The 14,524-nt window shown below is 33.9% G+C and overlaps 1 protein-coding gene across 4 annotated transcripts in view; it reads left to right on the forward strand.

Moving 5' to 3' along the window:
• The window catches only part of LOC122628443 (hemicentin-1), a 23,907-nt gene that overhangs the window by 26 nt on the left and 9,357 nt on the right, over nt 1–14,524 (forward strand). For 2 of the 4 annotated variants that reach the window (XM_043810752.1, XM_043810755.1), the window contains exons 1-4: nt 1–1,345; nt 11,233–11,431; nt 13,123–13,277; nt 14,072–14,242. The exon at nt 1–1,345 is cut by the window's left edge and continues 26 nt beyond it. In XM_043810752.1, coding sequence (XP_043666687.1) covers nt 1,207–1,345; nt 11,233–11,431; nt 13,123–13,277; nt 14,072–14,242 — 664 coding nt within the window. In that variant the 5' untranslated portion in view covers nt 1–1,206. The remainder of the gene's footprint in view (nt 1,346–11,232; nt 11,432–13,122; nt 13,278–14,071; nt 14,243–14,524) is intronic. The other 2 variants (XM_043810754.1, XM_043810753.1) reach the window with 2 other exon arrangements.

The following is a 14,524-nucleotide window of genomic DNA, read 5'->3' on the forward strand; positions in this document are numbered from 1 at the left end:
GTCGTCGTATAATTTGACGAACATCAGCGGCACCATCACGTTCCAGTTTTGTTTGTCGTTGTTTTAGATCACGATCGAAGTAGCGCCCTCGTCTTCGCTAAAAGACGCGGATCCAAGCCAAGGTCGTCTTTCTTCCTCTCGGGCACGACTTCCCTAACCTTTTCCTCAGTCACATCGTTACCCACATTCAGATCTGTATTATATATATATATATATACATATACATATATACACACATATATATATGTATATCTATATATATATAGATCATATGTATTTATATATTACCGACTACTAAATCTCCCTCTCTTTCTTTTTCTCTCTCTCCTCCCACTATCTTTCTTTTTCTATCTCGTTTTCACTCTCCCTCTCTTTCACTCCGATATCCTCAGCATTTTTCTGCAGTTTAACCAAGCCCGCCAATTATCGAACGTCCACGTGTCTCTTCCCCTTATCCTTAATTCCATTCTATTTCCTTCTACTAGTTAAAGTCATCCACCCGTTCGATCCAACCCACCTCCATCCGATTCCATCCCATTCTGCCACCCCTCGGTCCTTCCCTTTTAATCTCCGTCAACGTCGGGGGAAGAAGGGAGGAAAAAAGAAGAAAAAAGAAAAAAATAACGAAGAGAAAAGCAACGAGAGAGAAAAAAAGCGATTGTTCCCTGATCGGTGTTTACACCACCGAAAAAAGAGACGAAATTCAAGCGGCAAGATCGTTCACCCCCTTCACCCTCTTTCACCATCGATCCCTCACGATCATCCACCCATCCCCTACGTTCTTCGTGTTTGTGTGCGAGTTTCAAAACGAGAGAAGACCGTGAAAACGTGCCGTTAAAGTAATTAAATTCGACTGACTCGATTAGCGTGAGAACTTTCCTCGAAAGTTTTCGAGTTCGTTCCAGTCTTCCCTCTTTCTCTCCATCTCCCTGTCTCTCTCTCTCTCTCTCTCCTTTTTTTCTCTCTCTCTATCTATCTATCTATCTATCTAACTCTCCTTCTCTCTCTCTCTCGTTCTATCTTTTTCTACGACTCTCGAACGCGAGTGCAACGAGAGGATTGTGTGTAATGATAGTCGAAGGTACTACGCGGAAGCGTTGAAAGAAAAGAGAGGAGGACTCGGTCCGTTAAGTGATTGCAAGGGAATGTTACTACTACAACCAACTTGAAAAGTTTTGGTATACCACTGCATTGCACGGTTGTTCAATGGCCATTATGTCCCTTGGACTAAACTTTTGCCGTTCCAACGTACGAAGGGAGACAGCCGAGACACCGGAGACGTTTATGATGAGGATAGTCTTCTTGACTTTAGGATATTTCCTTCTACTTACACGGGAGGTTAAAGGTGAGTACCCCCTTTGACGTTTTCACTGCTTCTAGGAGTGGTAGTGATGGGGGGATGGGGTGTCGTGGGGTGGGTTACGATGATGAAGAGGTAAAAGGGGAGAAGAGGTTAGTAGAAAACGAGTGACCGCTACGAGTATGAATTTTAAAACGATACTTTTATACCGTGCATCATCCCTTCGTCGTCGTCGTCGTCGTCGTTTACGAGTAGTACAGAATCATTATTATTACCAACTCGACTATCATCGCTACAAGTATCTATATCACAGCAACCCCTTTCCATTCTTGTTTATTTTTATTTTTATCGTATTTTTATATGGACTAAGATTTCTCGTCGAAGACCAAGAAGTATATACTTAAACAAGAGAGACGGCTGCGACGGAAGGAGGACGAGAGTGAGGGTGAGGCTGAGGGTGACGGTGGGTGGAGGTGGGAGGGGGATAGTGAGCGGCGGAGGATAAAGGGGTGGTAAAGTTTTCAAGTAAATAGAAAATAAACGGAAAGTGCTTTTAAAAAAAAAGAGGAACCACCGAGCTTAGACGGACTCGCCGCGCGTTGTATAAACAAAAAGTTACTATCCTCCCTCTCCCCCTTCCCACCCACCCGACTTACTGTTATTAAATTGAAGCTTGAAAGCTTCCTCCGAGAGCCAACCAACCAACCAACCACCCCCCCCTCCTCTCTCTCTCTCTTTCTTTCTCTGCCTATCTTCTACCCTCCCACCTCTACTTCGAAAGTTTTCTCATGTAATGCTTACAAGGATACACCCTTTCTTTTATTCTTGGAGAGCACGAAAGCACCTCGTACGAGATCCTCGATCGAGATGGAAACGAGTCTACTTCCTTCCCCGTTCTTAAAACGTTTCTTATTCTTCTTATTCTTCTTATTTTCTTCCCCTCTCTCTCTCTCTCTCTCTCTCTCTCTCTCACACACACACTCTCTCCCTCTCTCTCTCCTCTTTCTATCCATTTTTACTGTACTTTTTACTTTTTCTACTCCTTCTATTCTATTTTTACAACGTTAACTCGTTTTTATTACCTTCGCGTGAAAAATTCGCATTTTGGTGTACTACCTCTTCGTAGAAAATCTGTAAACGCACACACGTATATATACATACATATATATACATATATATATATCTTTATATATATACATATATATAATATATATACATATATATACGCATACATACGTACAAATTCACTCTCTTTTATATATATATATATATATATATATATATATATATATATATGAGAGTGTATTTACACGGATTATATAAATTTTAAAAGCGACTCTCTCTCTCTCTCTCTCCAATTGGAACTTTCGATGTTTACTTCAAAATGCAATACACAGCGAGTATCACCAGAGACGATCTCTTATGATTTATTCATCCTCCTCAAAGGGTGAAAGAAAGATCGTCTCGCAACATATGGAAAGACCAATGTTTTTTCTTACTTCACACTCTGAGAAAGTCTTTCGAGCTTCTAATAATTTATCTAAGAACATTGCTGAGATTCTCTATCTATTTATAACATAAGCGTCTACGATACATTATAAAGAAAAAGTCTCGTTTTATTTTCCTTCCTTGAAAACTCGATCTTTCTTAAATCGTTCGGATCTAGATCCTCGTGATTACGAAAAATTAATAGAACGAATTTTCTCTGTATTTTGGTAACATATATTTATACGTATAGATATTTATCGAGGGGATATTTATCTTTCATTTTTTTTTAGCTTTGATCATTGAACAAAAATAAAAAAATAAATATAAATACTTATACATTATATATTGTATATATATATATACATGCATACATACATACATACATACGTACGTACGTACGTACGTTTGTGAAAAATATTCACTTTATCAGACGATGAAAATAACTCGAACTAGATTAAATGTAAGTAACATTTATTTAAACGATGTAATCCTATCATCTCGAAAAACTATTCGGGATTTATTCGCGTGTGTTGTCTCGAATAGTTACATATCTTCATCCTTTATAAATATATTCATATATACATGCATAAATACACGAATACATAAATACATACATACATACTTTCCGAGTATTGTATAAAATCAGGAAAAAGAACGGAAGTGCGTAGTGTCAGAGGGAAAATAGTCCATTGTAACACTAATACATGTCTATCTATTTATGTAACTGTATACGTACACACGTATCTCGCATAACTACTGTCAATTGAACGTATTGTCGGTAATAGGAAGGAGAAAAAAAAAAGAAACGGCGAAGAAAAAAAGAAAAAAAAAAGAAATAGAAAAAAAAGAAAGGAAAAATTTAAAGATAATATTCGTTCCATTAAATTCAAGAGAAACCTTTGGACGGATCTTACATGAGAAACTAGAGAATTTATTACAAATCGAATACATTGTTTTTATCATCGTTATAACTTTTAATACAATGTACGTGTTTCTTCCTTTCTTTTCATTGTCCCTTTCTTTTCTTCTTTCTTTCTTCCTTTCTTTTTCTTTTTTTACTTTTTTTGTCCTCGATCTTTTACAATAAAACAACGTAACGGATACATCTACGAACGTAGAGAGACAAATACAGAGTTGGACACGTATGCACATATTATGTACATAGTAGATACATAGGTAGGTACCACGTATGCAACTATGTAAATAAATATGTAGTTACGTGGACGAAAAACTATGTAGGTAGGGGTAGAAAAAAAAATTTGCTCGAAGGCAAATGCGAAAAGAGAAGAGTATCTCTTTGACTGTTCTCTTCAAATAATCGTACAGCACTGTATTCTCTCTCTCTCTCTCTCTCTCTCTCTCTCTCTCTCTCTCTCTCTCTCTCTCTCTCTCTCTATCTCTCTGTCTCTTGTTAGATTTTAAAAAGCATAACACATTTTTCGAACGAAATATATATACATACATATATATATATATATATATCTATATACATACACACACATATATATATATATATACACATATATTTATTATATCGCCGGTGACCTAATTTTGTATAATCCCTGAATTCGTTAGTCGTACTCGGCACGCGACGCTTTTCCCAAGGAAAACATAACAAACCGTATACGACATATTTCCCGAGCCGTTGCTCGTTGTTACGAATAAAGTAAAGAATTGTCCTTGCTCGATAGAAAGCAGGTGAGCTCTCTCTCTCTCTCTCTCTCTCTCTCTCTCTCTCTTTTTTCTTTTTCTCTCTTTCGATGCGCGCGCGTTACCACTTCTTCTTCCTTCACCTCCTCCACCTCCACATCCTCATTCTCCTACTATTCCTTCTTCTCGACCACCTTCTCCACCTCATTCTATTCCTTCATCGACACGGTTGTAATGTAGATGAAAGATAAATCGTTGAAAGGAATACGGTAGTCGAAGCCGAGAGTGTGAGAAAACGAAACGTTCGTTTCAGATGGTCTAAAAGGTTTCCTTGTATTATCATTTAGATACTGTGTTACTATCTCTTTATCTCTCTTTGCTTCCTTCTTCTTTTTTCTTTTTTACAACGTTTTTCCTTTTTCCCCTTTCTTTCTTTCTTTCTTTCTTTTTTTTTGTTTTTTCGGTCCGTTTGTTCCTTCCCACCTTTCTTCCTTTTTTTTCTCGGTTTTTTCTTTTCTCCGATCGAGAAATACAACTTTTTTCGCGGGCTCGAGTTTCTTAACCGAACGCGTCGAAATCTTATGGTCCGAAGAGAAAAACGGGGGAAAAGGAAAAAGGAAAAGTAATTGTTTATCGCTCTTTTCTTTCTTCTCAAATTTTTATTAGTTTTCTTTTTTCTTTTTTTTTTCTTTTCTTACTTTCTTCACGATATTTATCCTTCATAGGATATTCAACATTTATGTTAGGCGACTCATCGTTCTGTTATTTTTTTCATTTTTGGTTAATTCTTTCGTCGATCGTATCTTCTCGTTTCCTTTTTTTTTCGTTTTAAATCGAAGAACACGAATCCTCATCCCCCTTCTCCTTTTCGCACGCATTTATGAACTCATCGAAATTGCGTATGGTCAAAGGGGGAAAAAAAAACACAACGTGAAACATTGTTTATTGCTGTTTTCATTTTTATTTCCTTTTTTTTTCGTTTCTCCTTTTTTTTTTCTTTTTCTATTTATTTATGATACCCGTATCTTTTTATTCGCTTCTCCTTTTTTTAATCGAAAAATACGACTTTTTTGCACGAGTTTATGAACCTATTGAAATTGTTCGTTCCAATGAAAAACGCAAGGAAAAAAATTATTAATCGCCGTCCTTTTTTGTTTTCTCTCTTTTTTTCTTCTCTTCTCTCTCTCTCTCTCTCTCTCTATCCATTCTTTACAGCATTAATTGCATCACGACTCATCTCTTGATCTTTCTCCTTTCTTCTCTTTTTTTCTTTTTCACCCTTTCAGATCGAAGAATATGAACTTTATCACGAGTTTATGAGCTCGTATTAAACTTGTATTAATCCAAAGAAAAAAAGAAAAAAAAATAAAGAAAGAAAGAAAGAAAGAAAGAAAGAAAGAAAGAAAGAAGGAAAAGACAGGACGAGAAAAAAATAAAGAAAGAAAAAAAGCACGAAAATCTCATCTTCTTCTTTTCTTTTTCCCCCACTCCACTTATTTATCCGATCGTTCGTTCCTCTTTTTCTTTTCTTTTTCTTTTTTCTTTTCCTTTCTTTTTTTATCTAAAACGAACGAACGAACGAACGAACAAACGTTCAAGTAGCCTAAACACGATCTTGCTATTAGATTTAGTCAACATCTGCCATGCCGTGCGCGGCCCTGAACAAGATTCGATCATCGACTTTCATAGACCAGGCACATCTAATGTGCCTCTTCTTATTGCATAGCTTTCGCTGTCTCTTTTTATAGCATAGGTACCAGGGGCACAGTACATATATGTATAACCAACACATTGCAAAAGGGAAACACGGTTTTCTATAGGATTTCCGACAAAAAATGTCACCTCGCGTGAACGTCGAAGTCATGCACATGGCTGCTGAAATATTACTTGTTTATCCGTGGCAACCCCTTTCGAGGGGAATTTAAAACCCTATCGAGAAAATTCTAATCTCTTTCTTCGATCTTTTTGTTTAAGTTTTATGATATCCTATTTGGTATTAACGACCGATAACTATTGTTAATAAATCTATTGGATATTTTCGTTTTCACGAAATTTTTTTTTTTCTTTTTTTTTTTTTTTCAAAAAGTTCAAAATAGATAGAGAGAAATAATAATTATAAAGAAGGAATTAAATAAATCAAATTTAGTTTTGTAAGATAATAATTTAATCAGTCGATGAATATTTTTAATTTTCTAATTTTCTAATTATTGATGTTATTTAATAATAATAATAATAATAATAATAATAATAATAATAATAATAATAATAATAATAATAGTAATAATAATAATAATAATAATAATAATTGTTATTATTCTTAGAGAGAAATTGTAAGTGAGATATTTTGTAAAATAATTTAATAAGAGCGAGTGAAACGTTTGAACATTTTTTTCTCATGCCGATTATTAATATTATTATTTTTATTTAAGAGAGATTTTAAGAGATATTTCATTCCAGAAGAATTTAAATTAGATGGATGGAAGGAAATTTTCAAAAAATATTTATCGCGATCCTCTTTATTATCCATCTATCTATCTATTATTATTATAGTCAAAAAAATTCGTGTGCGAAATATTTTCGAATAACTAGATTATTTTTAATTTCGTAAAATAATCAAATGAGAATGAACAAAGCGTTCGACAAATTTTTCGACTATTTTAATTTTAATTATATCATTATTATTATTATTATTATTATTATTATTATTATTATTATTATTATTATTATTATTATTATTATTATTATTATTATTGTATTAAGAAAGAGACGAAGAGAAATGAAAAATATCGAATGGGAGGAAATTTTTCAGAAAAGATTTATCATTCGCTATTATTATCCATCTATCTACTTACCCATCCATCCATCCATCCATCCATCCATCCATCTATTATTACTATAGTTAAAAAAAAATCATGTACGAAATATTTTCGGATAATCTAATTACTTTTGGTTTTTGACAAAATAATCAAATAACGAATCGATTCGATATTTGTCTGATATATTTTTATATAATTTTCCTATTACTATTACAGTATAGTTAAGGAAGAGAACGAGAAAAATAAGAGATATCGGTTGGGAGAAAATTTTGCGGAAAATATTTATCATTTGCTATTATTATCTATCGATCCATCCATTCCAACAATCACCCATCTATCATTATTATTATTAGAAAGAAATTTTTGTAAAAAATTTTTATCGTTCTCTATTATTATCTATCTATCTGTCTCTCTATCTACTTATTATTATCATCGTCATCATTATTATTATTATTATTATTATTCTTACAGAAAATTGTTTGTTTGGAATATATTTGCGAATGAAAAGAGAAAAGAAAGAAAAAAAAGAAAAGTTAATACTCAGTTTGGTTTTCCTGGACAATAAGATTATGAAATACGAAGCGGTGTGAAAGTCACGGAATGCGCTTCGGGTACGGCGAACTTGATTATTCTTAGAACGGCTCCGTGGTAACTCTGATGTAAGCGTCTGAATTGATGCAGCCCCGAAGGAAGGAAGCTGTGGTTGCCGCCTTCGTATAGAGCTGCATGTAACCGCTGCAAAAGATCTTTCGAAGATCGCGCCGCGAACTCTACCTACTGTCAGCATCGCACTTGAATACGAAAATAGAAATAGATAAACGTTGAAGTTTCGAGCCCGTTATTTGGATGCGTTAAAGTCGAAATTTTCCTAATGCGATTTCTACGTAACTTAAGAATGATTCAACCTGAATAATTCATCGTCATTAATAATCTACACCGTCATGATCATCACCCTTGCGATATTATCTTTTATTCCATATTTCATTTCATTTCGGGTCTCTAAGGTTATTTTAAATCGTTTAAAATTTAACAACTTTGTTGATTGAATCGATCCATCGTTCGGAATATGAGAATTCATTATCCGAACTTTCAACGTTTTCCGGTGGAAATGGTTTAGTTTTGTCAATATTTATTTTATTCTTTTTTATTTTTTTATTTTTTTTATTATTTCTCGAAATGACGAAATAAATGATAGAAGAACCATCTCGTATGTATTTATGTATATTGGCTGTCTCTTAGAATCAAGCTTGTAATTTTAAAAAGAAAATCAAAAATAGAGAACTAGAGGGAGAGAGAGAGAGAGAGAGAGAGAGAGAGAGAGAGAGAGAGAGAGAGAGAGAGAGAGAGAACGAAACACAATGATCTCATATCGTTGAAATATACAAGAATGATAATATGATCGTGTGATCTGAAAATAGTCTCTGACCTATATCTCGGCTTACTCCGAAACCGTTTTTAAGCGTCAACGTTGCATCAAGTCGAAACAGACGATTGATTATACATGCATGTATATATCTATTTATTTACTTATTTATTTATTTATTTACTTATTTATTTATTTTTGTTCATTCGTTCGTTCGTTCGTTCGTTTATTCGTTCGTTTCTGTTTTTGATAAAAATCGATCGAGGTATGTAACTTATCATTTACGTTTCTATAAAATGCTAATGGATTCGTCTGTTGTCGGGTAGACAATAATTGTTGAAAGGAAAAAGAAAATAAAATAATTATATAAATAAATAAATAAATAAATAAATAAATAAATATAAAATTCTTTTTCCTCGTGAGACACATTAGAGAATAGTCTTTATTTCGACGCATGTTCTCGTATATATATATATATATTTTTTTTCTTTTTTGTTTTTTTTTTTTTTAAACGAGCAGAGAGAAAAAACACGAAACACGGTCAAAGATATCAAACACGTGTTTGATATTGTTCATTCATGGGCATGAAAGTATTACAAAAGAGAGAAAGTAAAAGAGAAAAGGAAAAAGATAAAAAGAGAGAAAAAGAGACAGAGAGAGAGAGAGAGAGATGTTTCTCATTTTGTATTCTCGACATATGTATATATCTCTTAACTGTACTAAAGCATCGTCGTTTATCTGCTCACTGCTCTCTGCATATCCATACACGGCCTGTTGCTTCTACCAGGAAGGAATGAAAATCAAGGGACACATTGTCGACCTTTGTAGAATCTAAGACGACGTCATATCAACGCTTGTTCTTTAAAAAATTAAAGAAATTTCTTTTTTATCTATTCTTAGCTACTACGTTCTAATTACATTAGCGTTAATTTGTCTATTTATTATATATATATATATATATATATATATATATATATATATATATATATGTCGAGTATTTCTCAATTCATGATGAAGAAACAATTTCTAAGTAAAAATTCATTCGATCCTACAAGAAAATTTTTATTATTAAATAATATTTAATAGGTCTAATAGATTTAAAAGTTTAATATATAACTAAATTTATATTACAATATTAATTTCAGATAATTTTCGTTAAATGTCGTTCTTTCGTGCTTCGTGCGAGAATATAATACTTTTAATAGTGCTACATTTAAAACTATATAATATAGTGACTATATTTTTCTTTTCTATTCGATTTATCATATTCTTAGATATTTCGTATTATCTATGTATAAATGTATTTTATATTATAAAATATCCAGAGAGCACGATTTCATTGCAAATAAATTTATTGGATACGCGTGATAAAAATGGTTGAGAAATTCTGTTCTTGACAATAGAGGTAATTAAAAAGGTATGAACAAAAAGTAAATGAAGAGTATAATATAAAAGATATATATCTACGTATGTCGATTTTATATCTCGTTTTTCTCTCAATCTGTCTCTTTATCTCTCTTTCGCTCTTTGTTTCATAATTATTTATAATACGCGATAATGAGAAAGACGTTAAAAACAATATAATTCGTAATATACGTATATATGTATGTGTGTACGTATGTATACACAAATAAGCATGTTAATACTTTAATACATTTTATTATACATATATACATACGTACATGCATATATATATATATACATACATACATATATACTTATATATATATGTGTGTGTACGTGAACGTATATATATATATATATAACTGTAGTTGGACTCATTTAGTGGTAGGAAGCGTTGACTTCGTATGGAAATATTTATTCTTGACTCAAGTTCACACGTTAATATTAATTAAGAGCGGACGTTACAAGTCGGATGTTCGCGTCGTCCTGCTTGCCGCCCGAATTTTGCTTCCTTGCTGAAAGCGTTTCAACGAGAATTCATTGTGTTTTTCTTTTACCCGTACATACATATAATATATATAATATATAATATATAATATATATATAATATATATATATATATATATAAGCGTATGCATGACTAGAGAAGAGAGAGTAATTTGTAATAAAAATGCGTGAACTCGATGTATGTGGATACATACACACGGAACATATATAGTAATACATATACAAGTACGAAGCTACACGTATGCGCACATATATATAAAAGAAAGAGAGAAAAAGACATACATATATACATAGCATGGGAGAGGAAAATTTTATTTCAGAAAAAAGAGAGTGAACGAACCATTCGTGTGACGGCTCTGAGAATTAGTCGAAAAAAAAGTACAAGAAAAGAAAAATGGAAACTTTGCTTTTCTTTCGTTTCATTAATAATAAGAAATGTTTTTTAATACTTCCCTCCCTTCTCTCTCTCTCTCTCTCTCTCTCTCTCTCTCTCTCTCTTCTATTATTATTATATTCTTAGTTCTATTTTTGAAATCTTCTCCATTGTCGGTATCGTTGTTAATGCCATTTTGTTTGATTGTTCTTGATTTGATTCTTCTATTATTACTATTATCAATTTTTTCTATTTCTTTTCTTTCTTTTTTTTTTTTTTTTTTTTTTTTAAATACAATTTTTCCTCCTTTCTTTCCTTTTTCTATTTTCAGGAGCAACCGAGGCATGGCTCGAAAGTGAGAAATATGCGGAAGTTGGAACGGAAGTGCTACTGCCATGCATCCTAAAACCACCACAGTGCGGGGCACTTCAAAGCATCGACTGGTATCGCGCGGGTACGCGCATTTTCGCTTTCAGCGAAGGCACGGGGTTAATGCGGAGCAACGACGGCGTAGCCAACAGTGACGACAGGTGAATAAGTAATTAGATTTAATAATTTAACATCGGGGACCGAGTTCCTATTAATAAGCTGTACGCGTAAAGACCTGGTTGGTCCTGGGTGGCAGGGTGGAAAAGTTGGAATAACGAAAATGGTGGAATGAGAAAAGGAAGAGAAAAAGAAGAATAAAAAAAAAAAAAGGAGAAAGGAAAAGGAAGCAGAAAAAAAATAGAGAGAAAAAGAGAGGGAGAAAGAAAGAGAATGGGAAAAAAAATGAAGAAAAATAACAAAGGCAAAAAGATGATAAGAGAGTAGTAGCAGACATCGGGATCACATAACGTGACATATAATTAGAGAAACAGGTATAAGCTGAAAGCAGAATGAAGGATTTTCTCCTTTTCCCTTTGCGTATATAAATATATATATATATATATATATATATATATGTATGTATAATATAATATAAATGTATACGTAGTAGTATATATGTGAAACGTTTGTCAATGTCTCTGTGAAGCTGCTGTTGGTGCTGCTAATCGAAATCATGGAGGATCTGTAGGACGGTGTGATTGTAACCCGGTGACAGAGAGAATATGCATGTCGAATGGGAAAACAAGAGGATAAGGGAATGAGAATAGGAGGAAGCACGTGGTACAATCCAGGCCAATTGGCCGAAATGATTGAGTTATGGGCGAGGCGATCGATGAGTGACCGAAGGGTTACGAGTGCGAGTGGGTGGCTCTATATGGAAGGGGTGGCTCTTTATAGAAGGGGTGAAGGGCTCGAGAGCGTGTTAGAGATTATATATATAATAAATGTACTACTAGCTCGTATTTCATTTATTGCCTTATTATAAGTCACACGAAAGATTTTTCCTTTCTTTTCTTTAACGGTCCTCCTTTGATTCGATAATCGTCATCGGTAATGCACCTGCACACATATACCCAGTGTATCCTCGTAATTTTGTATTAAAGCGTGGGGTGAGAAGGTGCGGAGTGGGTAGACGTAGGAGAGAAGAGAGAGAGAGAGAGAGTATGGAGACTTAGCTTCTAATTATTAGGAGAATCGAACGTTCGTGCTCTGAAATAGGGCCGCTTCATTTACGCCGCTAGCCAGCTCACGTTGCTAGCTTTCTCGAAAAGTACCTAGCGTTCGTTCCTGCCCTTGCTACTACTACTGCTGCTTCTGCTTCTGCTACTGCTGATGCTGATGCTGCTTCTACTATTGGTGGTGCTGATAATATTGGTAGTGGTTCTACCGCTACTGGTGTTAGTACTATCAATGGCTCTCTCTCTCTCTCTTTCTTTCTCTCTCTCTCTTTCTTTCTACCATTACTGCTTGCAAGGGGTGCAAAAGTAGAAGAAGAATAAAAAGAGTAAGAAAAATGTGAAAGGATAGAGAAAGAGAGAGAGGTAAAGGGGGATTTCTAACTTAATTCTTCGTTCGCTTTCTCCCTCCTTATGGCTAACAATTAAGCCGTTTCGGAGCACGAACATCAAAGGTCGTACCTACATAGACCGATCGTTGTTCCAATTAATGATCCAACTACTACTGCTCTTACTTTATGTCTTCATTTCTAAGCCATTCGATGTCCTCTGTTATATAATGATGAACGATCCTATTCGAGATATAATTATACTCGATGATTAATTCCTTTGAATATTATTTATCATCGTTGTATAAATATCATACAGATATTATTTATTCGATAATCATCTTTCAGATTGGACATCGAATACATGCTCAATTCGACTACGGCTTATCTGAAAATAATCGATGTTAAACTCAAGGACGAGGGACTTTACAGATGCGAAACTGTATACTCAGCTGGAAATTTGGATTGCAATAATATTCAACATGTAACACTTAACGTTACGAGTAAGTCGGTATCCTTGATGATATATCGGATTCGTGTGCGTGTCGTTTAAAACTTTTCATTTTCCTTTTTTCTTTTTCCTTTTTTGTTTTCCTCTTCTCCTTTTTTCCCCTCTATTCGAAAGTCTTAAATCGATATCTAAAACGTTCGATTTTCGTTAGGAAATACACCCCGTCGAGACGTCTAATATCGTCCATTACATTATTGCCAGGTGTTATATCGTGAAATAGACCCCCATTATCTCTTATCAGCGGTAACCTATTTATTTTAAGCAACGACTATCTAATTTCAACTCATCTCATTTATGGTTTCGTATACGTTAATATCTTTAAAAAAAGAAAAAGAGAAAGGGAAAAAAAAAGAAGAGAAAAGAGAAATAGAAAAAGAAGAAAAAAGAAGAAGAAGAAGAAGAAGAAAAAAAAAACGTCTAGCGCTCATTTATTTTAACTTCATTTTTACAAAATGAAATAAGTTAATTAACATTATTTTCGAGGTGTGCTTGCTTGGTCGGGCTCCGGTACTTTTTTTTTTTTTTATTTAGGCCACGTGCAACCCTCTACCTACCTACCTACCTACCTACCTAACTCTACGTTCTCTTCGATTTTTCCATTTTGCCTTCGAAGTTTCTTTCTTTCCTTTCTTTTTTTATTCGTCGCGATCGGGGCCAAAACGAAAGGAACGAAAGAGAGAGAGAGAGAGAGAGAGAGAGAAAGAGAAAGAGCAAAAAAAGGAGAAAAAGAAAAAAGAAATATCTACAGCCGCTTCATTTTAATCCCTTTACCGGCTTTTATTTCAGTAAAACCCGTTAACGTACATGTCATCGACGAGAACACAAAGAACATTTTAAGTCCGGATGCAACATTTGGACCGATAGACGAAGGTTCAACCATTTCACTGACTTGCCAGAGTGGCGAGGGTAGACCGGTTCCCACGGTGCAGTGGTTTAAGGGTGATCAACAGCTCGAAGGTAAGTTTCCAATCTCGTTTTCTTCTAATGGAACGTCGATTGGTTCGCTAATCTTTAGTGACCGTTAACGAGACAACGATAATAAACGAGAAATTTCAAATGATTGATAGATAGATAGATGGATAGATATAGATAGAGAGAAAAGGTAAATTTTCGTAAACGTATTAAAATCAACTAATAGTAAAAACTGTCTCTCTTGGATTATTTCCGATTTCAAAATTGTTACGAATTTTTCTTTTCTTTTTTTATCTTTTTTCTATTCTTTTTTTCTTCTTTTTTTTT

Source organism: Vespula pensylvanica, chromosome 4, assembly GCF_014466175.1.
Source record: "Vespula pensylvanica isolate Volc-1 chromosome 4, ASM1446617v1, whole genome shotgun sequence".
Classification (NCBI taxonomy): domain Eukaryota; kingdom Metazoa; phylum Arthropoda; class Insecta; order Hymenoptera; family Vespidae; genus Vespula; species Vespula pensylvanica.